Genomic DNA, 26480 nt, shown 5'->3' with positions numbered 1-26480 from the left:
TTGGTATTTTCGACGCGCATGTTATTTTGCGACCATGCGCATACGGTCACACAGCTGTGCGAAAAGTGAACAATTGAAGCTACGAATTAATTGAATTGAGAGCAATTGCTGCGCTTAGCAGAGGAGCCGCTTCACAATGCATGTGTGATCCGCTGGCCGGGCGCCGATGCACAGCAGCAGGATGCACTTTTCCATACCGGACACCCAGGAGCTGGGCTCCTCGCCCACCTACACGGCCTACAACATACACATCAACGGCATCCACCACTGCGTCCTGCGCTACAAACAGCTGCACTCGCTGAACGACCAGCTGCGCAGGCACTGTGTGGGCGTCCCCCTGCCGCCCTTTCCACCCAAACGCCTCCTGCCGCTCACCAATGGCCAACTGGAGGCGCGTCGCAGCTCCCTGGAGCAGTACCTGCAGGCGGTGGGCCAGGACAACCGTCTAGCCCGATCCGCCCACTTGCAGCAGTACCTGCAGCGCGCCCAACTGGACACGGCACTGGCCGAGGGCCAGGTCGCCACCGATTGCGAGGAACAGCAGCTGGAGGTGCAGGTCTATACGAATCCCGCGGGCGAACGCATCCTGGTCAATTGCTCAGTGCAGCAGAACGCCAGTGCACTGCTCAAGAGCGTCTGCCGGGAGCTCCAGCTGCCCGACGAGCTGGTGCGCTTCTTCTGTCTGTTCCTAGTGCGGCGCCAGAGGAAATCTGGCGAACTGCACCTGGTGCGACGCCTCATGGACTTCGAGTCGCCGTATATAACGCGACTACATGTACAGCCCTGCGAGCTGCTGCTGCGTACCTGCTACTGGGACTCGAGTAGAGATGCCAAGCTGACCGGGAGCAAGGTGGCGTTGAATTTGCTCTACAACCAGACCGTTGCGGACGTGAACCGCGAGTGGGTGGTCATCTGTACGCCCGGCGAGGGTCGCCAACTGAACAGCCTGCAGATGCAGGGCAGAGCGCGTGAGTACATGGACCTGGTGCGTCAGCTGCCCTCCTACGGCTGCCTGCAGTTCGATGAGGCGCAGGTGGACTATCCGGAACCGGACACAATGGCGCTAATCAGCATTGGCAACAAGGAGTTGGCCCTGCGCACGGCACGTGGCGTCAAGATCTACGAGACGAAGTTCCGGGTGACCAGGATGCGCTCTTGGCGTGTCAGCGTCACTCACAATACGCTGGAATCGCGGCTGGAACCCACGCACCTTCAGCTGGCCTTTGAGTATCTAATTGGCAAGCAGACACTGCGCTGGATCACCATTAACAGTGAGCAGGCCATGCTGATGTCCGTGTGCCTGCAGGCCATGGTCGACGAGCTCTTACAGCGAGGCACTGGCAGCGGAAAAGATCAGAATAGCGACGAGGAGCAGGAGCAGAACGCAGTCACGTCGTCCTCATCAACGCCCAGCTCCACCTGTTCCACGTCGACATGGGCATCCTCTTCGTGTTCTACGTCCACTGCGCCCACAACGCCGCCAGTTAGGTTTCTGTCCGAGGATTCTGCGCCCAGATCCAAGCCCAGGCTGACCACTTCGCGTACCTTCGGAGCCGTATTCTTCCGCAACGACGTGGTGGACAATGGAGCTCGTGTGGCCAACGGTGCGTTCGAGGGCATCGGCGATGATGATCTATGAGTGTGCCAAAGGGAATGCTTGCCGTGAGTTGCCAAAAATCGAGTCCTTTTTCCGAAAAGGAAAAGGCGCGCCAAACTATTTAGAAACCCATTGCATTTGCGGATGCAGAAGCAGCTTAACTCATTCGACTAAGGTTGAAGATTTTATATATGTGTGTAATAGGAAAGACTTTAATCTATCTGCTACTTGCAAGTGTTACGAAGCCCGAACTAAGTGGGATTTGCGCAGCATAAGTTTAATTGAATGAAGGCGCCAAAATGTGTTGTAAAGAATTGAATGCTCAAGATGAATGGCACGTTTTACCATCATTACTTAGATCTACGTGTTGAACTATTGTAAATGATCTGTAAATGGATGCTCGACGGATACTTTTATCTCTTTTATCATTTCTTGTATTGTAATATATGTACGTGGAACTTTCTTTACTTTAGAGATAGTTGAAAATATGTTATGCATTTTACAAAAATAAATGTACTGATGACTATGGCATCCGGAACGAGTCCAACCGGATATTTCCCGCAAAAAAAAAAACTAAACAATGAAATATGAATGTACATTCCCTTATCTGTTGACTCACTTCCAAATAAATGACAAAAATGTTTCGAACTGCCTTTTTAGCAAATATCTTTTTAGGCGCTTTAAGGGTAATAAAATGATGTCATTTCAGCACGTCATTGAATTCAAGCTAGATCATTTTTAAATATAATTGTTAATAGTGAAAGGGAAATACAAAAGTTGCATTTAAATGTTATTATTGCGGAGTAATATATTTATATCGCATTAGTAACGTTTAAATCATAAAAAGAAGAGGATAATTAATGAAATGACTATAGTTTAAAAATCTGATGATAATTTACTTTTATAACTATAGAATATCTGGAGAATATAATCAAGCCAGATAACATTTAATTGTATATTAAATGTTATTTCTTTCTTTTCTTTTATATTTTTTGAATTTATTAACTAAAATAAGCTCGGCTTAGATGGAGTTAGGGGTATTCGAGCCGGTGGGCGCCAAGAAACCATTATTTTGGTATAATTTCCTGGTATAGGTGGACCGTTCAGACGCGGTCACACTGCGACTGAAGAGAAAAGATTTGTACGGAATATAAATAAATTTTCGGCGATAAACAACACAACTTGGGGAGATTAATTTTACACAAGCACCTGACAACATGGATCGCAATAATGGGTAAAGTATTTGGAGAGCTGTGCACGCACCCAAAATCATTACTTTCGCTCGAAATTAACCTGTGTGCGTCAAGCGACAAAAGACTGTGTTTACACACATACGCACATCCACGGGTATATACATGGCATGTCTGTATGTATGTGCGATCTTCCAACCGATTAACCGTTACTGCCATTGTATTATATGTGAAACTGCAAATTAAATATTAAAAATATTTTGGCAAAAAGCATTTCTAACCTAATTACTTTGATTAGTAGGAACTAATCAGCATAGATAGAGACCATATGATCTTAATAAATCAGCAATTTTAAAAGACAGTTTTTGGGATTCATATTTAAGTGTAAATTGGTTAATTTGTAAAACTTAAACTAAATTAATGCTTGAAGTAGTTCATTTTGCTTAAAATATCAGCACAACAAATGCCGTGCAGCTTTCAATAAAGGAGTTTGCTCTGCTTTCATGAAGTTAATGATAAAAAGTTTAATAACTAAATATATTATTATTTACGCTTTAGACGCTATCCGTACAACATTAGGCGGCAGAACAGCGGGCACGGTGCGCCGCACAGCTACCATCACCACCACAACAACAATTCGGCGGCGGGGGCGTCCAATTCGCCGGGATACAATAACCACAGTGCCGGAAACTCTCCGTCCGTCGGTGGCCACAACAACAGCAATCCGCTCTACGCCTCCGCCGCCGGACAGCAGCAGCAACAACAACAGCAACCACAGAGCCTGCCAATCTCGCAGCACGACGAGCTCATCCGGTACATCCGGGAGGCATGGAACAAGGTGAGCAGCTTACTTGGATCCAAAAGGCCGCCCCTTTGTCACCCAGCTTCGCTTTTCGCACGCGGACAGCAGGGACCGTGAACACTTGCTCGTTATTCAGACTTTGCAGTCCCATCTTTTCTTTAGAAGAATAGGAAAAGATAGTGCATAATTCCAATTTCGATTGCAGGATCATTTTATGCCTTTTAGGCAACAAGACCTTTTTTAGAAATAGTTGAAAAGTGTCTTAAAGTATAAGAAGTATGGAGTGCGTAGGTCAATAGAAATTGCTATTCTACTAATACTTTCTGAAATCTTAGAAGGTTTCTTATGAAAACTACGTTAGGTATCTTTTAAATCAATGAGCTTCGCGGTCCCCGGTCCAAATTGTCGGTTGCTCTTCATGCTATGCTCTCTCTCCAGGTCTATGATCAGGGCCCACCTGTGCTATACTGCAACGAATCCGACAATCAGCTGAAGAACTTCAAGCCATTCGATTTGGAGGAGTACTGGGGCCAGCGCCTGGTGCAGAACATCCATGTGACCACCACGCAGGCCGGTGGACACCAGTAGAAGCGGGAATCTTAACAGCGGACAACGGCATGTGCTTCATGTGGTAACGATTAATTAAATTATACATTTAAAAGGGTGCCAGCTTCCCCCCGATTATTGACTAATTTCCATGCTATTGGAATCTACAATTTATGTTTGCGAACTGCTTTGGACTCTTGTGTGTGTAAAAATAACGATTTAAATCCACTGCCAGCTGAAAGGCAAACCATGATTCAATAAAGTGTACATTGGCAAACGACTTTTATCCCTGGCACCCTGAATCTAGCTTGCTATCTGCATTTAAGTGTTGTGCACTAAGCGCGCTTAAAACTTGACCAGAACAACAATAAACAATCTAGAGCGTAGACAAATTAACAAGAATCCTGTGTTTTCATTTTAAATAATGGGTCTACAAAAGCAAAAGGCAGTGCATACAATCTGTCTTAATATTTTTAAATATTGCTAAACATAGACTATAAACAATTAGCAAACCAAAAAATAATATTGAACGCGGGGTTAATCTTCTAAGACTTCTAAAGTAGCGAATTTTTTTAAAAGGAAAAATATAACTTCAAAATAGAAGAAAATAACTACTTTTAAATTTGTTATGAAACTATTTGTACAACTAAACGCTCCTAAAAGTTCCTTAAAAAGGTGCTCTCTTCACTGATATTTTCCAATTTAAGTCGCAAAGTCGAAATCAGCGGATCGAAGCGAAAACACTGCGTTTTTGTACTGAACGGCATTTCGTGTGTTTATAAAAGTAACTTTTATTTCTCTCACTGTTTACATCGAACCGCTGCAGTTGTCGTTTCAGCACATAAATCAAAAGGTGTCCTTAGACCATCTTGCGCAGCAGACGGTTGATCTGGTCCTCGCGGTTGCCAAAGTCACCACCGTTGACATAATGGTTGGCCTTCTTGCGCCAGCCGCCGGTGGGGGTGTTTAGCTTGAAGGGCCACAGGAAGTTGGAGGCGTACTTGAAGTTGGGCCCCACGGTGAAGATCTCATGGACGAGATCCTCGACGCACTGAATGCTGTGCGCCTGACGCAGCTTCCGCTCGATCACGAAGTTATCGGTGATGGGCACGCGCTGGCGGCTGTGCTTCACGAATCCACGCTTGTAGATCAGCTCCCGCACGGACTTCAGATTGGGGTAGCCCCAGGTGATGTAGGGCTCGGCGATGCGCAGCATGTTGATGGTGGCCTTGTTCAGCTTGATGAACACACCGTTGTTGATCTGCCTCAGACGGAACAGCTGCAGAACCTTGCGGACCTTGGGAGCCACCTTGTTGATACTGTTGGCGGTTAATGGGATTGGACATGAATTGGAGTGGCTTGTGAATGGAGGAGCAATAGTGGACTCACCCGCGGATACGGACGACAAAGGCCAACTTGGCTTCGGCGGGCACGTAGAACTGGTTGCGCTTCTTGGCCAAGCGACGCAGCTTGATCTCGCGCTGCTCCGCCTTGATGTACTCATTCTGGTACTTCTCGGCGCGCACCAGGTTCTCCTTCTTGCGCAGGGCAATCACGGCGGCCTTCTTCAGGCGACGTTTCGACTCGGCCACTCGCTTGGAGATTTGTTTCTTGCTGAACTTCAGCTTCGATTCCGGCACGGCGGGCAGCTTTTTCGCTGCTGGCTTCTTGACGACCGGAGCAGGCATCTGTGGGCGGCACAAAACAATGTCATTTGAGCGGTTTCCTCACACTTTGGATGGTATTTTTATTGAAAATATCGCACTAACCTTTTACTAGTCACTGCACACGCTGGTAAAAGAAAGGGAAAGAAAGACCGGAAACGTGCTATACGCCAACTTCGGGCTGTCAAATCGGTGCAACCCTGCTTTCAGTGCTGCAAAATGCGTGCACACGTGACACGCGCGCTATCGGCCAAACGGTCACACTGGCCGCGGAGTGTGCTATCGAAGAAGTGCCAGCACTAGCACAGCAACAGCAGATTGCGCGGATTTTTCTTATTTCAGCAATAAAGGTGTTATTCCAACAATTCTCGATTGCAAATCACAAGTTAAGGTAGTTAAACAAACTTTTAAGGTTAGTTAGACTTATCCTAGTTCATAAATTGCGTGGTGAGAGCTGTAGATATACGCATATTCAATGATCAAGTTGCTTTTCAAGATTTCCTGGTTTCATTTTAGTGATATTCAGTTAATTTAATACATTTTGTTTTTTGAAGCAAAGTACCATTTATTTATTATTAGCTTTATGCAGCTTGTTTTGTTTTAAGTATGGTTGTTTAGATGTTTCACCAGCCGGCATGCCAATATTATGTTCTAATTTGTGTTTTAAGTAATTGTGCTTAGGGAATGGAAGAATCTTATCTTTCACTTAATTATTTATACATTTTAGATCACTAATACACACCAACAGCGCTATAAAATTGGAACGTTGCCTTATTGACGACACTGACTTATATAGTTAAAAAAAAGATTAAAAACAACGAAAATAACTACTTGTACAAATTAACCAATATGAACTCCACTCAAAGCCCGGTTTATCGCACCTCTGTGGAGCAAAAGCGGCATGCTCAAGATGTGGCCAAAAGACAGCGGCTGGGCAACAAAATGCCGAGACTTCGCGAAATGCTGCGAGAGGTAAAGACAACAATGTACCCCTTAAAGTGCCAATATACTAATACATTAATATACCCTTTAGAAATACCGCAAGCGCATCATAGAAACGCGCAATAGATGCACGGATGCCCAACGAGAAATCCAACTGGTAAGGCATACAAATCTTTATAGTAAACCCATCAATAACCACCCATTTCTTCAGTCCGAACTCAGGGAAATCCTGCGCCTAGAACTCAGTGAGCTGGAGAAGGATGTGGAGCTGGAGGAGCTGATCCTGGAGGAGCTACTCTCCGATGTCAACGAGTGGTATGCCCTGGGCGAAAAGAATCTGGAAACGCTCTACGTAGAGCCCGATGAGCAGCAAAAGGAGGTTCTATGCCCAGTTTGTCAGATGAAAAACCTACGCCATCACAAAGGTGCCTTCATCTGCGAGTGTGGCATCCGCTTCGAGCACTCTGCGAACATGGAACAGCTGCAGATACTGCTGCAACAACAAATCGCCAGCCACGAACTTCAGTGCACTCAGGCACTGCGATTCTTCATCGAACCCGCCTCGGGACACCTATACGACATGTGCGGCAGCTGCGACTACTTCTCCTCCGTCTAGGTCGTCCATGGAGCTGGTTTCCACCGCTGACTGCTGCTAGCTAGTTTAAAGGAGTTTATTAGTTATAATAAGATAAGTTACATAAGTTAAACTTCAGTCTTACCAGTTTGGAAAACCAGAGATCTGCACAGAAGATTTTTTAAATCCGAAGGCACTATATTGATATTAAATTGTTAAAACAGTGATAGATGATATTCCTCCCTAATTAATCTAAATCCAAAGAATGCTATGAGTTATGGCTAGAAATGAGATCTTTAAGCATATTGTTATAATTGCAGAACAGATTAAAATCTTAGGAATTACAGATTTATAAAATGTACTCTAGGCTCTTACAAAAATTCAAACAAAACTATTCTTCTAATTTGACATTCTAGACTAAGTTTGATTTAGGAATATTAAACGTTTTCTTCGGTTTTCTTGTAAAGTTTAACAAACTATGTATTAATTGCTTATAACTTGTGGCTCGCTTCGAGTTGATTTAGTGCATCATATATGGGTCGATGGTATCAGTGGGCTGGCACCCCACGATTCCGGCGATGTGGGAAGAGCTTCTTCCCATCGCGCACGTGCGCGATTCTCCAGATTCAGATTCAGATCAGTGCAATATCTTCTCGAGTTCGGGCTGACTGGCACTTCGTCGGTTTTCCGCCCGGCGAGAGTGTGTGTGCTCAGTGTGCTTAGTGAGCCGCCACGCTCGGTCGGAGTCGGTTGGCCTTTTCTTCTCGCGAAGATTTCTTAATCGCGGCCAAACGTGCGCCACACATATCTCTGCGTTCTGTGTTGTTTATACAAAAATTACTTAAAAAGAATAATAATAATAATTGAATGGCAAACTGGGGACGCGGCGCGCTCTTCTCGCTTTGGAACGAAATCCATTGTGGTAGCATCCATATGTACATATATATATATCGAATTGGATCGGGCATAACACACATTGCACTGCATATTCCCGATTGCGAAATAGTTTGTTTATATTGAGCGATTCTGTATTTGCTGCTCAACCTGTTGTGCGCAAAGTTTTCAAAGTGTATGGACTCGATTTAATTGTGAGCACAGTACAAATGTTTTGAACTGAATTCGGAAAAAGTGAAAACTTCTTGCAGTGTTTTGGCCACAAGTTCCTGGTTTTATTGGCCATCATGAAGCAGTTGTTCAATATAATACACTGTGATCACCTGAATGGGCATGTTCGCTCCATTTATGACAATTTGAATACGGATATCTGTGGCATTGACCGTGTGCGTCGTGTTTTTACGTTTTTCAGCATTTTTCTGCTTCTTTTCGGATGGATATTTGTCTGCAGTAGATACAAAAAGTGAGTTTCATTCATTTGAGGGATTTAAATATATGTACATATGTGTATATTTGCATTATACGCAAAGTAATGCAACTTGGGCGGCCAGAGCTGAATTGACACACTTTCAAGTTGAAACTAAAATAATAGTGAATTTCGCTCTGTTTTTTATTTGTTTATTTTCGAACGATGTGTAAACATGTACTTCTTTTGTTTACACCAGAGCTAGCGATTTTTTGCTTGAAATTGTTCAAAGGCCTTAAACTAAAATAAGGTCAAATGTAATGGGTTTCAAATGCCATAGAAAATGTTTGATTATCATCAGAAGTTTGATGTCCAGTTTACTCCTTGCTCAATTAGGCCCAAAATCAGAGTGTAAATAAATTCAACATAGCAAAAGTATATTTTAGAGAAGCGAATGAGCACATTTGTTTAAATTTAGCACATGCGTTTTGTAGATTAAACGAATTCTGGAGAAAAGACTAGGGAGCTCAAGTGTGTTACCTCATTTAGAAATCACACAGACAGCCCCGTTTATGGTCCAAGATAACATAAAACATATTTTAAGTGGTTAATTTTTATTTTTTTGCACGCACTTTAAGTCATTTGCATACACAATTGACTGTTGCTAATTGTTTGTTTAAACAAAGTTTAAAGGAAAGTTTTGTTAACTTGTTCCTAAATATTTCTAAAGGTCAGAGGATCGTTATTTCCTTTCAGAAAAAACTATTTATACACATATCATTTGAATAAAATATATTATCTCCCCCCTATTTTGTTCCGGAAACTCACTCAAAATCTCATAATTGATATCCGCACTTCAAGTGCATACTGAAAATCGAATGCAACCCGCAGCGAAATTAAAAAACAATCAACTTGGCATTCCAAATTCGAAAAATAACGCATCGCGTGCCAAAGTATTCTCAATGGGATGTATCTCAAATGGGTGAATCTCAATTGGTTCTGCAACGCACTTTGCTTTAAGGGCGGATTCTTATAAATAAATATGCGGATGAACACGAAATCAATATCATTTGGAACTGCAGTTAATTATAGACATTTAGCTGCATGATTTTTATGATTTATTGTGCTCATATTGTGAAGTGGTTCCATATGAGATCTTTGGAAGAAATGATCTGGAGGGATTTCCAAATAAAATGATATGATATATGGTCATAGATGATATCCATACCTTCTTAATCCTCCTAACTTCCTTCGTGTTAATGCAGATGCCATAAAACATTGCTTACGTTCCACAATGGACGTGCGGCAATCTCTTTGCTCCTTTTGGCCCTGAATAGCTTCGAATTGGCCAGGATCTTTTTGCCCCACCAAAATGTTCGGAATTTGAACCGACTTTTCCAGTCAAGTCCCAGGGATCTCAACTATTTGGTTGTCATTGGATCGGGTGAGCTCTGGAATGCGATCTTCTCCACCTTGCTGACCCTCATGCTAATGCTCTACCATCGAATGGTGGAGCGCAAAAAGGCGACAGGTGAGTGGTTTGGTCAATAGAAAAGTTCCCTCCTATAGCTTTATGCCAATTTCAGTGTTTTTGTACGCCAGCACCGCTGTGGAGGCATTGACATTTGCCCTGCTCTCCAATGAACTTTTCGAGCTGGGTCGCTACGAGGATTTCCTGGAGCTGCAGACGTGCCTGGTGGCCATGTCTGCCATGTGCATGGTGTCCCTGGCAATGCTGGACGGATTAACTGTGTACAAAGAAGTGAGCATTTATTAAAAAGTATCTGCAAGATATGTCTTTAAAACGAACTAGGAGATTTTGTATTATTTAAAGTATTTAAATTATTTAAAGATTAAGCTATTATCATAATATGATATGTTTAATATACATTTTATTTATTTTATTATTTTTATTTTTTTATTATTTATTTTATTTTATTTAAGCTGACACCTGAAAACAAGGTTTAAATTGTGTGAAATAGTAGATGATAACTGGGAATAATTAATGTGTTTTGCTTAATGTTTTTAAGCTTAATACAATAGTGATAACTATTTAAATTTTTTAAAATTCCTTCTTAACAAGCGAATGAAACTATTTCATTGTTTTATTTAAAAAATGTGTTTATTTCAATGGCCAAAACGTATTTATTTAAATTCTGCGCTAATAAATGCAAGTTGGCGCAACACAGGAAGCCAAAAATCGCAATGCGAGTAGTTTTGCATGTTTAAATTTTAATTGGGGTTAAGTGGAGATTTTGAGCTTAATGTCTATCATACTTGGCGAAAATGTTTATGTTGTTTATTCTATATTTTTTTGTTGTTGCCATCCAGTTTGTGGCTTTGCAACAGGATGAGTCCCGGGCCAACAGGCAAAGTAGGAAATGAAGGCTCAACCAAAGAGTTGAATATTTAAATACCCAAAAATGTGTGGATGAGCGGATATATGTAGCTGTGGGCAATTGTCGTGATTTATAGAATTAACTAAATTAACAACAATTTGCAACCCACAGTGCTATCACGACGACTATTTGGATGACTATGGCAAAATAGGCTACAAGCACTCATTGGCCACATTTTACTCCAAGTCCTGTTTTTGGTGGCTAACTCCTCTGTTGTGGCTGGGCTACAAGGAACCGCTGGAGCTGGAGGATTTGGGCCAAATGAAGCTGGAGGATAGTGCCAGGTCGCACTACGACCACTTCTTGTACATTTACACTGAGAAGAAAGTAGGGCTGCCCCATACAATATATATTTCTCCTAACTAGTTTGATTTTGTTTGTTTCAGAAAAAGTCAAATTCATCCCCATCCCTGTGGTATTGCTATATAAAGAACAGTTGGCAAATGTTTGCCCTGGGCGGAATTTTGAAACTTGCCGGTGATTTATTTGCCCTGGTTGGACCGCTGGCCATACAGAAAATCGTTGAATATATCGAACAACTTTATGCCCAGGCCTCTGAGCCGCCGGAGAAGTCACCTGGCGACGCTCTGCTGTCCACCTCCTGGATTCTGGGCACCGAATTCGACGAGGTCTTCGGCACGAACATCGACAAGGTGCGAATATATAGCAGCACCTGGTCGGATCTCCTGGCGAATGGATGGTGCATCGCCTGGATCGTTCTGCTGGCGGCCATCACACAAGGCGCCCTGTCCCAGGCTTCGACGCACATACTCAATATGACGGGCATCAGGATTAAAACGTCCCTACAGGGTCTAATTTATAGAAAAAGTTTGCTACTCAATGCGGACGGTGGCTGCGATAGCAGTGATTCCACGGACCCAGTTCAGTCAACTTCTCCCACTCCGGATGGGAAACAGAAAAACGATGATTCCATGGCAACGCCAGAGCACGTGGACAATCCAAGTGGTGAGTCAGTAAATCAGGGAATTATAGAACAAATCCTATTGATAATAATCCCCATTGATGTGGACAAAAACTCTAATCTTCCTAGTTAAGTTAAATTAAAGTCAGTAAAGTTTTAAAGGAACAATTTGGCAAAGAAAAGTGGCAGAATGTTCTATTTTGACTGATGTTATATGCAAACATAAGGAATTATTCCTAGTACTATAATCTTTTTATTTTTTTATACTTTTCAGAACCAAATATCAGCCATGACATTGGCAGCATCACCAACCACATGACCGAGGACACCCGGAACATCATGGAATTCTTCCTGATCATCCACTATGCCTGGGCCATTCCCTTCAAGGTTCGCATGGAGACTTGCCCATTTGGTTGGCTAATCGTTTTTTACAATTTATGAGCAACTTGTGTGCCATTTGGGCTCCATTTGATGTCCGTTAACACGAGGCTAATTTATCGCATTTGCTGTCTGAGAAATCCTTGACTGGAAAGGCGAATATAAATGTTTTTAATAAGCTCTATAATAGTCGGGCTATAAATTTGATTTTATTTAAAGTTGCCTTTTGCTCAAGTTATTTGTAAATATTTATTTGCTATTTTTGCGAATAATTCTTAGACAAACGACTTTTTATTGTTCAATAACATTTAAATGGCTGAGTAACATGTTTTTAAAACATTTTTATTGTTTTTTTCAGATAGCTGTGGTCATATATTTATTATATATGAATTTGGGTATCAGTGCAGTGATTGGATCCATTGTTTGCATTGTGATAATGACGCCACTGCAGTTTTTCATCGGAAATGCCATGTCCAAAAATGCAGAGGTTATAGCGGTAAGTAATGACATAAAAATTATAAACCACTTATTTTTAATAATATCCATTTAAATTTGTATTTTTATAGAGATATACCGATGAGCGTTTGAAAAAAATACACGACACACTAGTTGGCATTAAAGTGATAAAACTGAATGCCTGGGATGAGGTATTTCTCAAAAAGATTCAAGAGGCGCGACGAAAGGAGCTCAAGTATCTCAACAAGGATGCCACATTCTGGACCCTAATGGGTACGTATGATCCTGATCCCCAAAAGGTTCTATATTATTTATAATAAGCCCACTTTTCTTTTTATTAGCCGTACTCACACATGTTGCCACCGTACTGATCACATTCGTTACTCTGGGCGTTTATGTGTGGCTGCATCGGGATCAGGAGTTCGATTTGAATGCCAGTCGTTTGTTCTCCTCGCTGGCACTTTTCCAGCAGCTAACCGTTCCGCTCCTGATCTTTCCCATCACAGTGCCCATTATCATTGCGGCCAGGGTATCGACGCGTCGATTGGAGCGATTCCTAAAGTCCAGCGAGATCCAGAAGCAATTCGAGGGCATTCGCAATATGGCCAGGATTTTGAGCAAAAGCGATGCCTCATTGGATATGTATGAAACGCAGGAGAAATCGAATATGACCATGCGAACGGCCCAAGCGGAAAACAGGCTAAATGAAAAGCGACTCGCGCAAAAGTCCCAAACTCCTGAGCTCGCCACTAACTCCACGCCACTGCTGCAGAATGCCGAGGAATCGGCGGAAGATGTCTCGCCATCCACTGTCCAGGAACTGGGCCACAACAAGCTGGTGCAGCAGCGAAGGGAACTGCTACGGAATACACCATATGTGGCCATTCGGCCGCCCAAAATGCGCGGCAGTGTGATGGAGAGACCCGTGGAATTCTCGGTGATTCGGGCCAGAAACACGGATAGCTGGCGACGTGATTCCCTACTGCTGAAAATGCCCGACGACATTGCCGTATCGATCAACGACGGCCTCTTCACGTGGCAGCCGCAAAGTCAGATGCCAGTGGTGCAGCTCCATGTGCCCGGCATCATTGTTCCCAAGGGAAAGCTAACCATAGTTGTGGGCAAAAACGGCAGTGGCAAGACATCCTTGCTATCGGCGCTCCTCATGGAGATGCCGCTCCTCGCAGGCAACATGTTTTGGCATAAGTGAGTAAACATCATCTAATCTTACGGACAGACTTACAAACGGACATATGGGCATACGGACAAAACGGACAAACGGGTTAGTTTTCATCGCAGGACTTTTAAAACTCTCACTTGTGAAAATTTAAAAATATGTTTTAATTTAAAGCATATTCTTGGCTGCCTTAAGCATAGGGAGACCTTTTTCAATTTCCTGGGACCAAGATTAAGCACGATTCCTTGTCTGTCAACACAGAACACCCAGACAACACGGCTCCTGTAAATTTGCTTAGCTATTTATGTGCTTATTTTCAGTTATGCAAACAGCAACAGAAGCTACGCAACATAGTGGATAAAAGTTTGTTTGCCCGTTTATCAAATTAATTGCATAATTTTCAACTATTTTGAAAAATATGAATTTTTATTGCAGCTGGTTTATCTAGTTACCTAGTTAATGTTACTTTAAAGTTCAATATCTGAACTAGGCGATATTAGGTCAACCCATTTTCCGCACAAAAATCAAAGAAAGTAGGTGGAATAGTTTAAACTTTAGTGCTTGGTTGCTGCCGCAATCGAATCCGCCGCAGTCATACAACATATTTTAACAGTCGTTTCAATGCGAGCCACGTGATTCCGTAATTTATCACAAAACGCCTGTGTGCGTTGTTAATTTTATTGCACATAAAATAAAAATGGCATAGCCGTCTGGCTGAGGGTGGGAAAAAGGGGTGGAGGCCATACACAAATGCATTTAAGAAATGGAAATCGCGCAGTGGAAACGAAGGCTTGCTCCTTTACAGCTGAAGTCGCTGCGATCCTGTGGCCTGTGCTTATATTGCTTCCTTCAGGAGCTTCCATCCCCATTCCCATTCTCCATCTTTAACTGCATCTTGGCAACCGGCAAATGTGCAATAATTTCAATTACTGTAATAAATGTCTATGTTAGTTCGAGTACGCCTTTTTCTGTGGTATCTTCGGGGCTTTCCTTTCCTGTCCGCATTTGGCTTGCAAATTTATGCTTCTTTATATGTATATACTGCCTGAAATACATTCAATAAGGAAACTCTGATACTTTATATTAAATCACTCATTCGGTATTTAAAACATAAAACATTGATATGTATCATATACTTAACTAGTTTGCTACGCAGCTTAAGCGATTTAAACTCTCTAGTTTTACCTTCATACGGACAGAGAAACGGACATACGGACATGAGCTGATATTTTATGTTTATAATTAATATTATTTAAACTTTTTCTTTTCCAGAACCTGCACTATTTCCTATGTTTCTCAACAACCTTGGCTCTTAAATGACACCATTAGGGAGAACATACTGTTCGGAGAGTCCTTTCGACCGAAACGATATGATTTCGTATTGGAAGCCTGTGCTCTGAAACCGGATATTGAGCTCATGCCTCGAGGAGATCTTACCATCATCGGGGAGCGCGGAATCAATATCTCTGGTGGACAAAGGCAGCGAATTGCCATAGCTCGAGCTATATATTCATCGGCTAATGTGGTCATTATGGTAAGTAACTTAACTAAGTAATTCAACTAAATTAGTAATGAGATATCTTGTTGGGATTAAAATATATATCCATTTTATATCTCTAGTGGGTTATATCTCTCACAATTATCGCGTAACCTTTTCCTGACCTGTACTTTTGGGCCTAAATAGTTAATTCGTAACACATATACATTAAAATTTTCCAAAATGTCTTTCGACCAGAAGGAGATTTTCAGTTTGATGTACAAACTGGCTCGGCTAATAGTGCCGGATACTCGGGTTGAATATGATTCCATGGGTGCCGTGCACATTCCTCTCGATCGAATGTTCGGTCCGCAGACCATGAGATCCCTGATGAAATTTCCGATTGGGGGAGTCGAGGAACGAATGCCAGTATGACAGTATTGACTTTAAAAATATAGATTCTTATGGTTTCCAAACTCACAGCGACCACTCATAAAAGCTTTGGGCATAGTGAAGAAATCAGCTGCGGAGACGAACAAAATCCATTGTCTGGAGGAGCACCTATGCGATGCCATTTCCAAGGCATGTGATGATGTTATATCCGGCAAACTCTACGACGAGGAGCACTTTCCGTTGGTTATATGGCAGGATGGATGTGGCGAGCACACAAACATGAATGTAAACGAGGTCATTTGCAATCGAGCCATCGAGATCCTGGGCGGTCAGATGGGCTCCAAGGAGCCGGTGGATCCCAATGAACATGTCAACATGGCACAAAGTTCCCATGACACCTTCTCCACAGCCGTGCGCATCGCCGTGGCCATGCAGCTGCAGGAGAAGCTGTATCCCAGCTTAAGGACCTTTATTGATTTGCTGGGCAAGAAGTCGAGCGATTGGATGGACTTGATCAAGATTGGCAGAACGCATCTAATGGACGCCGTTCCTCTGTCCCTTGGCCAGGAGTTCAGTGGCTATCAGCAGCAGCTTGTCAACGGAAGGACGCGACTGGACTGTGCCATGTGCCGATTGTATCAGTTGCCCATGGGCGGCACCATTGTGGGCACCAAATTGGACACCAAGGACGGATATTCTGCGCAGTGCATCAAGCGGATAGCCGAGCTGACATTCCTACCCTTTGTGGAGTCCCCGAACTTTTTTGAATCCATCTCCGCCTGCGATTGCCTGGTGGAACTGCACGGGGAACTCAACACAATTGCGGCGAGTGTGATGAAGATAGCGAATGACATACGATTCCTTGGATCGGGACCACGTTGCGGATTTGGTGAACTTCATCTGCCGGAGAACGAACCAGGTAGTTCCATCATGCCCGGCAAAGTGAATCCCACGCAATGCGAAGCCATGTCCATGATCTGTGCCCAGGTGATGGGCAACCATGTGGCCGTCTCCATGGGTGGTTCCTGTGGGCACTTCCAGCTGAACACCTTTATGCCCATGATTGCCTCCAATGTTCTGCGCTCGATTACCCTGTTGGGCGATGGCATGAAGTCCTTCTGCACCAACTGCCTCGAGGGCATCGAGCCCAATAGAAGCAAGATTGGTAGCATCCTCAAGGAGTCCCTAATGCTGGTCACCGCCCTGAGTCCACACATTGGCTACGAGCGATCCGCTGCGATCGCCAAGGCAGCCCACCTCAACGGAACCACTTTGGAGCAGGAGGCAATCCTTGATGGCATCCAGCGGGAGGACTTCCGGGAGTGGGTGCAGCCCAGCAAGATGCTGGGTCCCGAATAGTCGAAATGGCCACAACACAATCATATCGCAATTTAAATACCTTGTTTCAATTATTATGTCGAGCTTTAAATTTTAATATATGCGGTCATATAATATATGTACATTTGTTTATATGTTATATATTAATATATACTTTGGTAATATATTATTAAATATCATATTATAATTTTCATATCCCTATATTTTGTTTAGGATGACCCATTGGCTTCACTTGACAACGAGGTGGGCGAGCACATATTCCAGCACTGCATACGTGAGATGCTACAAAAGTCGAATCGAACTTTTATCCTTGTGACTCAGCAATTGCACCGCATTAAGGAGGCAGAATACGTAAGTCCTTTAGGCGACAATACACATTTTATATAATTTATATATTATATTTTTACTTTATATATTATATATTTACCTCACCTGATTTGGGAAGACTTTAAACCCATACTTGTTGCATATTTATAGTCTTTCTTAAGAAACTCCTACACTTTATTCGAATTTATTTGTTATAAGATATATTACTATAGTTTTTCTATTTAACCCTTAGTTAATTGCAATAAAAGATGGTCGTGTTGAAGCGTGTGGCAGCTATGCGGACATTGAATTGATGCAACCACGAATTACCGCCGAGTGGAACGCAATCATTGCGATGGCGAAGGCCAAGAAAGATAACCCATCCCAGAAGTAAGTGCTACACTTGTACTTCTATTAACCAATTCCAATAGTAATACATTAACATACTCAGTCCAGGTGAAAAGTCAGCAGGTGAGCGCTGGAAATTGCTGAGGAACGTGAGCAAGCTGGGATTACAGCGCTCGATTTCGGTGACGATGGATGCGAGTGCGGCATGCCACGCGGATGCCACTGATGGCAGTGGCTGCATATCGGTGGCCAATATGCAATCGAATGTGGTCGAGGAGGATGAGGAGGATGACCAAGTGTCTGTGGTACGGGTAGACAGCTTATGTAATTCAATCAGTTTAATATTTTCATGCCCTTTAACCCGCAGTCATATACCATCGGTAGTGCATCCTGTGGCGGCTTCAGCTTGCAGCGCAAACGTTCCAGTATCTATGGCTCCCGGCATCTGATGTACGATGTTCCGCTGCCGATCGACGAGTGCCAGGGAGACGATGTCATCATGCGTCCTCGTCGCCGGCACACTCTTGGTCGTCGCGGCAGTCGGAACACCAATTCCTTCCATCGATTGAGTGGCCTCAGCACCCTGACGGCCACTTCGGAGTCCAGTTCCACCAGTGGGGATGTGCTGAGCCGCAGTGTCTTGGCCACCAGTTGCAGCAGCTATGCGGAGAGCAGTGTGGATGGTGGTGAGTTGGCCACGGCGGCACCAGAACCACGAGTACAATCCTGGCAGCCGCCACAGCATGTGACCCATCATCAGCCGCTGTCACGGAACGCCTCCTCTCCGCCAGCCATGGAGGTGGCCAATCCGGACGTGAAGAAGTCGGAGGAGGCCAGGAGATCCAATACGAGCTCGGAGGGTCCTTTGGACGATCATGTTCGCGGCAGTTTTCAGCAGTTCCTGCGACGAATGTCCATGCGCCGTTCGAATAAGCCCAAAACCCATCATCATCCACTCAGTGCCACAAATTCTATTCTGTAAGCGAAATGAAAAACTCCTTCAAAACAAACCTCTTTTAAATTAATTTATCTAATACTTTTAATTAATATTGTTAAATTTTCTTTTATAGAAGCATTTCTGAGGAATCTCCGCCCATTGTACATTTTCCTGCCTCAATTTTGGCGACAGATGGCAATAAGAATGAAACGCAGTCAGAGGAAAAGCCCAAGAAATGTAAGTTACTATAGAAATTCAAAACAATTTGGTTGTTAACTTACCTAAAATTGAGTGATTATCCTTTAAAAATTAGCTAGAAAACTTTCGTATAAACTTTCTTTTAGCCTTTAAACGAATTAAGTTTAATGAAAATTTACGCTTTCTTGCGCCTTGGAAATTTTCAATAATGAATATTGATTAGCTGATATTTATGCAGTCGGTCGGGAAAACTGTGTGCAAAATATTGCCATAACATTGGCGGAGGAAAATTGTTCCTCCTTTTGCTTTTTTTTTGGCCAATACACTTGGGAACTCGGCATCCTTTTAGTTTACTCCTGGATGCATGCGTGTAGCTTAAAACTTAAATCAACTTTGATTTTAAAAGTTTCGAGCTTCCGAGCGGTAAGTCAAAGAGACAGTGTTCCAGGGCGCGAAAAGTTTCCAAGGCAGAAACTTTGGCCAACTCCGATGCATTGATCTATCAATATTTGGCTGATAAGTCAGCGGGTTCGAAAACTTTCGATTTAATCAATGCTGCGAGTGTCACTCCAATCGAACCCACGGAACCCAGCGAAACCATCGAATCCATCCGATTCATCCTTTGCCACGCAAATCCGCAGACGTCGTGGAAACTTTGCTTTCAATTAGTTTGTCGCCGGAAGTTGTTAAATTAAACGGCGGCATGGTTTAATTGATGTGGGCCCATGTGGCACTTGCAAAAGGTACAAAACATCTCGGTACCAATTAAAAGTCAATCAGAAGTTCCATGAAAGCAACTTTAGTTATTCTCTTTTTGCAACTCAAAGTGCATATGCGTTAAGTTAGCTTTAATGTTTTATTGATTTAAATCTTAGTTATATGTTACTTTATGGTAGATCAAGTTTTTAGGAGTGTTGTACCTTACTCATAGTAGTATTTACATAATTTAGCACAAATATTATATAAGACAAATAAGAAAGCTTCTTCACATCCTCTGATCCTGTGCATCCTCTACTCTTACTTCTTCTTCAAAAAATCAGGCGTAAATATTGTCTCGAAGGAAACCACAATAAATTGCGATGACAATTGCGATTCAGCATCGGACAAAGAATCGAGGGCAAACGTGACATCATCCCCGGCCGACCAGGAGCAGCAGCACAATGAGGGACACGTGCTGGCCGTGGTGGCAGGTGAATCCGGCCGGGAATCAATGCCACTGGCCAGGATGCCAATTGATACGGAACGCAAATATGGCAAAATATCGGACGACATATATCTAATGTACATACGAGCCGCCGGCCTGCCCATAATCACCATCTTTTTTATCACCGCACTAATTTGGCAGTGTTTGCGTGTCTACACGGACGTTTGGCTGCAGCAGTGGAGCGATGTCCATCGCGGAGTCGCGTCCAAGGGCCACGTGGTGCTCCAGCCGCCGGAGCAGGACCACGAAGTCACGTACTATTTTCGCATGTACGCCGCCATTTCGTGTGTTTGTATAATAATGGCCCTGGTATCAACACCGGCCGGACAATATGCCGGCTGTAATGCCCGTCGTAATTTGCACGATAAGCTGCTGCAAACGATTTTGCATAAAACGCTGCACTTTTTCCAAGTGACCCCGCTCGGGCGTATTGTGAATCGTTTCAGCAACGATATGGCCGTCATTGATAAGGTGAGATTTGTTATTTCTGTTAGCCAGGCGTTGTTTTAGCCATCGAATGGGCTCCCAATCAATAACCCCATTTGTTGCGGCACGACACAGTGGCTAGATGGTCGCCAGTTTGATTGAGATTCGTTCTGTGGATAAGCACGGATTTATTTCACCATAACTATACTCGTTACCCGCAGAGTATATGGGTTAAATAGATGCTTTGAAATAAAATATAAACTATGTATATTTTTGATCTAGCTATATCCGTTTGTCTGTCCGTATAATCGTACATGCTGCACATTCATTTTCTTACACTTCTTTGAGTTGAGTAAAGGGTATCCAATAGTTGCAGCAATCGACAAGAGAGTTCTCTCTTCTTTTTTTTTTCTGAAACCATGAGCTATGTGCAAGTGGCCTGTATCTTAAATAATTCATAGCCATATTGTATTATGTCCTCAGAAAATTGCCGCCACAGGACAACGCCTGCTGCAGTTCACTTTGCTCTGCCTTTCGGCCATTCTCATAAATGTCACCATCACACCCTGGATTTTGGTGCTCACCCTGCCCATCTGTGGAGCATACTATCTCATTCAGAAGTTCTACAGGTGCTCAGCCAGGTGGGTAGTATAAATCTGCTTTAGTTTTGCACAAACATTTATTTTTTGATATTTTCATTTTTAGGGAACTGCAGCGTATTGAAAACGCAACTAACTCGCCCGTCATATCCCATCTATCGGAGACCATTCAAGGAGTGACCACGATTCGAGCCTTTAACCAACAGACTAGATTCACCGAAATCCTTTTCAAACGACTCGAGGCGAACACAATCGCCTACGCACTGCTCAACACCAGTCATCGATGGCTTGGAGTATCTCTGGTTAGTACAAAAAATGTAAATCAAAATCTATATATAAAATATGTTATGAAGTAACAAGTATTCTTGTTGCATTACATAGATATCTCTGCATAAATGCTGATTTTCTTAAACTTTTAATTTTATATAACAACCTAATAACTGGCAGCTAAGTAATTCAGTCAGTGGTGGAGCACTTTCGGTGCGAAACCAGACCTCAACCATCTTCGCCAGCGATGGGTCGGTCACCAGGCCAACTCCTTAATCACTCCGCACAGTCGCTTGTTTTAATGTTTTTCTTCTCCTGCAGGACTATTTGGGTGGATGCATTGTTTTTGTGGCCACCGTGACGGCATTGACAGCGGCGAGCGTCAGTTGCAGGAGGCACTACGAGGCAACCACATCCCCATCCGCATCCCCATCCCCATTCGAAACTTATGCTGTCACCAAGAGCCCGTCGGAGTTGAGACCATCGCCATCGCTGGTGGGTCTGGCCATAAACTACACGTTGTTGGTGCCGATTTACCTTAATTGGGTTGTAAAACTTTTGGCTGATATGGAGATGTATGCGGGCTCCGTGGAACGCATCGCCCACTATGCCCAGGGACAGGACGCTGATGCGGATGTGGATGCGGACTTGGATCAGGAGCCGTCGTCCAATGAAGATGTGAGCGCCGAAGTCGATAGGTCGTCCCAGTCGGATGCTGGTGACAAAGTTTACCCAGGCGCAACGACAGCTGCCGGTGATGTTGATGAAGATGGAGACCAGCAACGAAATGGAGGAGCACGCGGTGGCAGTGGTGGCTGTGGAGCCCGGCAAGGACATGAAAATGGGGCTGAGGCAAACGCTGATAAATTAAATGCAGGCAATGCAACCGGCGACGGCAATCACTTAAACTTCCACCTCCCACCGGCGACAGCTGGCGATAAGGTGGAGCAGGCGACGACAAAGACGTCGGTGATTAAAGATAAGCAACTGCCACCGCAGCAGGAGGACAAGGACGAGAAGGTCGTCCTGCCAAATGAGCCGGCCAGGAAGCTCGAACGCTGTAAGTTCTCGGGCCAGTTTGCATCACTCCCGGGGGCATTTGCAACGCATCACTGGAACTCGAAAATATTTTGAACAAACTTTTGTGTGCATGTCCTTGGGTTATTTGATTACAATATAAGTTTGGGTAATTAGCAGCCGACACAAAACTATGCTCAATGATTTCAATTATTACATTCGGGTCACATTTTAATCAGCGAACCAGATTTTAATTTCAAACTCAACTTTTTGCAACTTTCAGATCAAAGTGTGCCAATTTCGTGGCCACAAAGAGGTGATATCAATTTCGATAATGTTAGTCTGCGATACGAGGGGCAGAAACAAAATGTCATCAGCAATCTAACATTGCAAATTCCCGCCGGCCAACGGGTGAGTAAATCCAAAAGCCATCCATATAACATTTTTATTGATTTGTAAAAACAAAAAGAGTAAGGACCCTGCAAACTCGCTGACTTTGGTTAGATGGCAAAATCAGTAAAACAGATGTCAGCCAAATTGATTGAAGTTTAAAATTGAATCATCAGTGAAAAACAAGAAGGGGTGAAACCCTGTTTTTGCAGTCCATTTCTGCTCGCAATATATGTTTAAAAAATGATGAGATAATAAATCACAAAACTGGAACAAAGAATCAGTCACTGCATTTAATAGGTTTTAATTGTTCTAAACTGAAATGTTGATTGATGACGACGCATCTGGCTCACAAGTTTGTAAAATAGCTAAAATATTACCCAGTTGATTGTGTTAAATATGAAAAGATGCCACTGATTCCACACACTCGACACTCGTTAGAATGCAACTTTGTTCAATCCCCTCGCAATTCGTTTACAGATTGGCATCTGTGGTCGCACTGGCAGTGGTAAATCATCCCTGGGTCTGTCCCTCTTCGGTGTCCTCCAAACGACCAGGGGCCACATCTACATCGACGACGTGGACATCCAGCGCATCCGACCAGACGAGCTGCGAACCAGACTGTCGATAATTCCGCAGGATGTGCATTTGTTCAACGCAACCATACGTGAAAATCTCGATCCACACGGTTACTTCCAGGACCTGCAATTGTGGAATTGCCTCGAGTTGGCGCAGCTGAAGGAGTTTGTCAACGGGCACCTTCCACTCGGTTTGGGTGAGTCCTCTTTTTGCCAGTTTAGAACTAACAATAGCGTCTTCAAGTGGCTTTTGCTGTCCTTGGCTTTTGAGTTTGTCGTTTGCAAGAGTCATGAAAGCGAAAAAGTATCTTATTCCAGTTTGTGGGTAATGCATATTAGGTGTTTAGTTTTTAATATAGATACAAACTTACACTATAGTTTTAGATACAATAACTTCAACTTAATTAACTTTATTTTGTCCTGCAGACACGCTGATATGTGATGGAGGTCTGAATCTGAGTGCCGGCCATCGACAGCTGTTGTGCCTGGCACGTGCCATCTTGCGGGGATCCGTGTGCCTCGTCCTGGACGAGGCAACAAGTGTCCTGGACAGCAGCACGGAGAGTGCACTGCTCAGGGCGGCGGATCTGGCCTTCCGGGGTCGCACCATCATCACCATTGCCGTGAGTCCATTTACACATGTATAATCGCGGCACTTGAGGGCAGCTGTGATATGACCATTATTATTATTTATCCGCAGCATCGTCTGACAACTATTTTGGATTATGACCGCTTAATTGTGCTGGACCAAGGACGCATCGTGGAGGATGGCAATCCCAGAGAGCTGCAACAGCTGGAGGGCTCCGTATTCCGTGGTTTGCTGGAGAAGGGCGCCAGCAAATGGTAGATCCTGGCTGCTTTCCGGCTATTTAACGATAATTGTGTCATACAGGGGTTCTTAAGTGCATGTGCATTTTCCTAAAGAAGAACACTATATACTTAATATTATGTGTTAGTCTTTAATGTATTTGAGAAAGCCTCTATCCTATTATGATGTATTTCCAAGTATTTTTTTACTAGTCATTTTTAGTTTCCACAAAGAGTGCTACATATACTTAATTTTTGCCAATAATAAAACGAGATATTGTATACAAGTTTTTTAAGTTTTCTGCATTCATTCGCAGGTAACAGTTGTATGCCAATTTTGGACATTGTTAAACGAAGTCAGTGTAACAGGAGTCTCAAAGTAACAAGTTATTACGACATTATGCTGCATTTTGTGGCTGCAACTTGGGGATGCAACAGTAAACTGCGCACAAGGAGGTCAGCCAATTAGGGTTTGAATTGCTTCGATATCAGACAGGCGATGCCTACCTCGGCACTCCGGAATTCGAATGAATATGCAACGAGTTTGGAAGAAAATAGCACTTGCAAACTTGCCTCCTCTTGGGGCAGAAGATGTGGCCAGGCGGCGGCTTGGGGGTCGGATGCGGCACAAAACCGAAAATATTGCGAGAATAAATTGATTGTTAAATCGAAACTGCTAATGTTGGCCTGGCGGAAAAGTGAAGAGCAGGCTGTGTACTTCAATGATGCCCCGGCTCACTTTGTATGCATTTTTCAAGTGGTTCGCTGGGGCAATTAAACTTAATTGACGATGAGGAGCGTGCATTGTTAAGTAGGTTTCGGAAGGGGAATGATTCCATTTTTTTTCGCCCATTTTTTCCATTTTTTTGTTGCGTTCAATAAGCGCCTTTGATTTCTGGAGGGGTCGAAAGCTGCCGATCGATTGCTAATTGGAGCATTTGATAGCAGCATTCATACGATATTTACTTCAAGCATTACCAACTATTTCCGGAGGCCACAACGTACATACATATGTAGATGTCCTTAAAGCTTTCATGCCATTCATTCATTCAAGGCCACGTTCACTGAAATCAATGATTTCTTAATTGGAATGGCCAACTTTTTAATGACTTCGAAAGAATGTTTTTGGAAAGAGTAAAATCTGATTTCGTCTGGCTTATTAAGATAAAAGATACGCGTTACTTCGTTTGCTTTTGTAGTTAGCGAGATCTCGACATTCATACGGACGGACAAACGGACAGACATACGGACATGATGATCCCCTAGTGATCCTGATTACTTTTCTACATATTACTAATCTAACATACCCTTCTACTCAACGAGTAACGGGTATAAAAAGTGCGGAAAAAGTGCATAGCTAAGTGGGTGGTTCAAAAATCCTTAATCCATTTAACTGCTCTTTGTCGAGTAGAAAAGCGGTGAGGTGCATAAAAGATTTTGTGATGTCTTCATAGGGTTTTTTTCAATTGCCCGGGGCTCTTGTAGGTTGTTTGTTTTTATTAAACTCTCCTCGAAAGACCCCCAGTTGAAACATATTCATACACACATATATGTGGTGTGGCACATACGAGTACAGGATTTTGCACGCATGAGTGCTTCGCCAGTTCCTTTGACGCTGTCTGTCGTTCTAATAAAAGAAATCTGTCAAATTCAAACGCTCGTAAATGTCTTACACATTTAACCGGTCATACAAGCGGCCGCCATGATGTTTTGTAACTGTTTACGCCGTCATTTTTTACATCAAATCCGTTCTATGTACGTATGAACTTCATGCTACATAAAGACTTGTCTGCTAATCATATCGTATTTATTACTTTTATCCATTGAAATTTCACAATTGACTGCATTTCGGGTAAGTTTTTGCCGGGCTGTGTCTTTTGCTATTTGCCAGCATGTTTTTATTTATTTTCATGTTGTCAAGGATGAACGCGAAGACGAAAACAGTTTAAGTAAAAAGTGTATAATTCAATTACCAGGATATGCGATTTTTAAAGGGTTGCCGTACTTCAAATGGAGGGTTCCTACTTATAATGCTAATATGTTTAACAAGCTGAACAGAGCGTGCTAGTAAAATTGTTGTAGTGTGCCTAAGTAAGGTGGCTAAGGAAACAAGTTAGTAATAAGTCAAACTAACTTGAACCATCTCAAAGAATTTAGAGTAATCAGTTTTAACTGCTTGTTTCTAGTTAATTTTAACGGAGAAAATAATTTAAAAGATCTATCCAAATGAGTAGAACGATTATCAGAT

The 26480-nt window shown here is 43.1% G+C and overlaps 6 protein-coding genes across 7 annotated transcripts; 5 read left to right on the top strand and 1 right to left on the bottom strand.

Annotated features, from left to right (window-relative positions):
- The first annotated feature begins 41 nt into the window (after positions 1 to 41).
- LOC117135474 (sorting nexin-17) lies at positions 42 to 2245 on the top strand. The gene has a single exon (XM_033295693.1). The coding sequence runs from the start codon at positions 167 to 169 to the stop codon at positions 1637 to 1639; it is 1473 nt and encodes a 490-aa protein (XP_033151584.1). The 5' UTR covers positions 42 to 166; the 3' UTR covers positions 1640 to 2245.
- A 445-nt stretch (positions 2246 to 2690) lies between these two features.
- On the top strand, positions 2691 to 4537 carry LOC117135504 (MAPK regulated corepressor interacting protein 2). Its single transcript, XM_033295738.1, has 3 exons — positions 2691 to 2831; positions 3346 to 3625; positions 4028 to 4537. Exons 1-3 carry the CDS (start codon positions 2815 to 2817, stop codon positions 4175 to 4177), a joined length of 447 nt encoding a protein of 148 aa, XP_033151629.1. The 5' UTR covers positions 2691 to 2814; the 3' UTR covers positions 4178 to 4537.
- Positions 4538 to 4901: 364 nt separating this feature from the next.
- LOC117135483 (60S ribosomal protein L7) lies at positions 4902 to 6003 on the bottom strand. Its single transcript, XM_033295705.1, has 3 exons — positions 5905 to 6003; positions 5525 to 5823; positions 4902 to 5454 (listed from the first exon to the last, which is right to left on the bottom strand). Exons 2-3 carry the CDS (start codon positions 5821 to 5823, stop codon positions 4995 to 4997), a joined length of 759 nt encoding a protein of 252 aa, XP_033151596.1. The 5' UTR covers positions 5905 to 6003; the 3' UTR covers positions 4902 to 4994.
- Positions 6004 to 6084: 81 nt separating this feature from the next.
- On the top strand, positions 6085 to 7748 carry LOC117135492 (RIP-like protein). Of its 2 annotated transcripts, none has more exons than XM_033295724.1 (4): positions 6085 to 6190; positions 6527 to 6771; positions 6833 to 6898; positions 6953 to 7748. In XM_033295724.1, exons 2-4 carry the CDS (start codon positions 6649 to 6651, stop codon positions 7355 to 7357), a joined length of 594 nt encoding a protein of 197 aa, XP_033151615.1. In that variant the 5' UTR covers positions 6085 to 6190; positions 6527 to 6648; the 3' UTR covers positions 7358 to 7748. The 2 variants fall into 2 exon arrangements, with proteins under 2 accessions (XP_033151615.1, XP_033151608.1); XM_033295717.1 differs by having other exon boundaries at positions 6091 to 6211.
- Positions 7749 to 8092: 344 nt separating this feature from the next.
- On the top strand, positions 8093 to 24501 carry LOC117150023 (ATP-binding cassette sub-family C member Sur). Its single transcript, XM_033316899.1, has 23 exons — positions 8093 to 8672; positions 9881 to 10146; positions 10202 to 10377; positions 11126 to 11341; positions 11401 to 11980; positions 12211 to 12323; positions 12673 to 12810; positions 12881 to 13043; positions 13112 to 13976; positions 15220 to 15481; positions 17369 to 17506; positions 17715 to 17851; positions 17913 to 18114; positions 18177 to 18787; positions 18880 to 18983; positions 19985 to 20619; positions 21058 to 21215; positions 21280 to 21475; positions 21762 to 22500; positions 22741 to 22868; positions 23328 to 23622; positions 23852 to 24048; positions 24126 to 24501. Exons 1-23 carry the CDS (start codon positions 8497 to 8499, stop codon positions 24270 to 24272), a joined length of 6642 nt encoding a protein of 2213 aa, XP_033172790.1. The 5' UTR covers positions 8093 to 8496; the 3' UTR covers positions 24273 to 24501.
- Positions 15602 to 17257, top strand: LOC117150016 (fumarate hydratase, mitochondrial). Its single transcript, XM_033316894.1, has 2 exons — positions 15602 to 15853; positions 15908 to 17257. Exons 1-2 carry the CDS (start codon positions 15668 to 15670, stop codon positions 17174 to 17176), a joined length of 1455 nt encoding a protein of 484 aa, XP_033172785.1. The 5' UTR covers positions 15602 to 15667; the 3' UTR covers positions 17177 to 17257.
- Positions 24502 to 26480: the final 1979 nt, after the last annotated feature.

This window comes from Drosophila mauritiana, chromosome 2L, assembly GCF_004382145.1.
Source record: "Drosophila mauritiana strain mau12 chromosome 2L, ASM438214v1, whole genome shotgun sequence".
Classification (NCBI taxonomy): domain Eukaryota; kingdom Metazoa; phylum Arthropoda; class Insecta; order Diptera; family Drosophilidae; genus Drosophila; species Drosophila mauritiana.
Note: the sequence above shows the minus strand (reverse complement) of the source record. Positions and strands in the feature narration are given on the sequence as shown.

Excerpts from the sequence above, each read along its gene's own strand:
- LOC117135474 (XM_033295693.1), top strand. The coding sequence starts at position 167 with ATGCACAGCAGCAGGATGCACTTTTCCATACCGGACACCCAGGAGCTG.
- LOC117135504 (XM_033295738.1), top strand. Across the intron at positions 3,626-4,027 it reads TCCGGGAGGCATGGAACAAG|GTCTATGATCAGGGCCCACC; the intron begins GTGAGCAGCTTA and ends CTCTCTCTCCAG.
- LOC117135483 (XM_033295705.1), bottom strand. The coding sequence starts at position 5,823 with ATGCCTGCTCCGGTCGTCAAGAAGCCAGCAGCGAAAAAGCTGCCCGCC. Across the intron at positions 5,455-5,524 it reads TTTGTCGTCCGTATCCGCGG|TATCAACAAGGTGGCTCCCA; the intron begins GTGAGTCCACTA and ends AACCGCCAACAG.
- LOC117135492 (XM_033295724.1), top strand. The coding sequence starts at position 6,649 with ATGAACTCCACTCAAAGCCCGGTTTATCGCACCTCTGTGGAGCAAAAG. Across the intron at positions 6,772-6,832 it reads TTCGCGAAATGCTGCGAGAG|AAATACCGCAAGCGCATCAT; the intron begins GTAAAGACAACA and ends TATACCCTTTAG. Across the intron at positions 6,899-6,952 it reads CCCAACGAGAAATCCAACTG|TCCGAACTCAGGGAAATCCT; the intron begins GTAAGGCATACA and ends CCATTTCTTCAG.
- LOC117150023 (XM_033316899.1), top strand. The coding sequence starts at position 8,497 with ATGAAGCAGTTGTTCAATATAATACACTGTGATCACCTGAATGGGCAT. Across the intron at positions 13,044-13,111 it reads CACATTCTGGACCCTAATGG|CCGTACTCACACATGTTGCC; the intron begins GTACGTATGATC and ends TCTTTTTATTAG. Across the intron at positions 20,620-21,057 it reads ATATGGCCGTCATTGATAAG|AAAATTGCCGCCACAGGACA; the intron begins GTGAGATTTGTT and ends TTATGTCCTCAG.
- LOC117150016 (XM_033316894.1), top strand. The coding sequence starts at position 15,668 with ATGTCTTTCGACCAGAAGGAGATTTTCAGTTTGATGTACAAACTGGCT. Across the intron at positions 15,854-15,907 it reads GAGTCGAGGAACGAATGCCA|CGACCACTCATAAAAGCTTT; the intron begins GTATGACAGTAT and ends CCAAACTCACAG.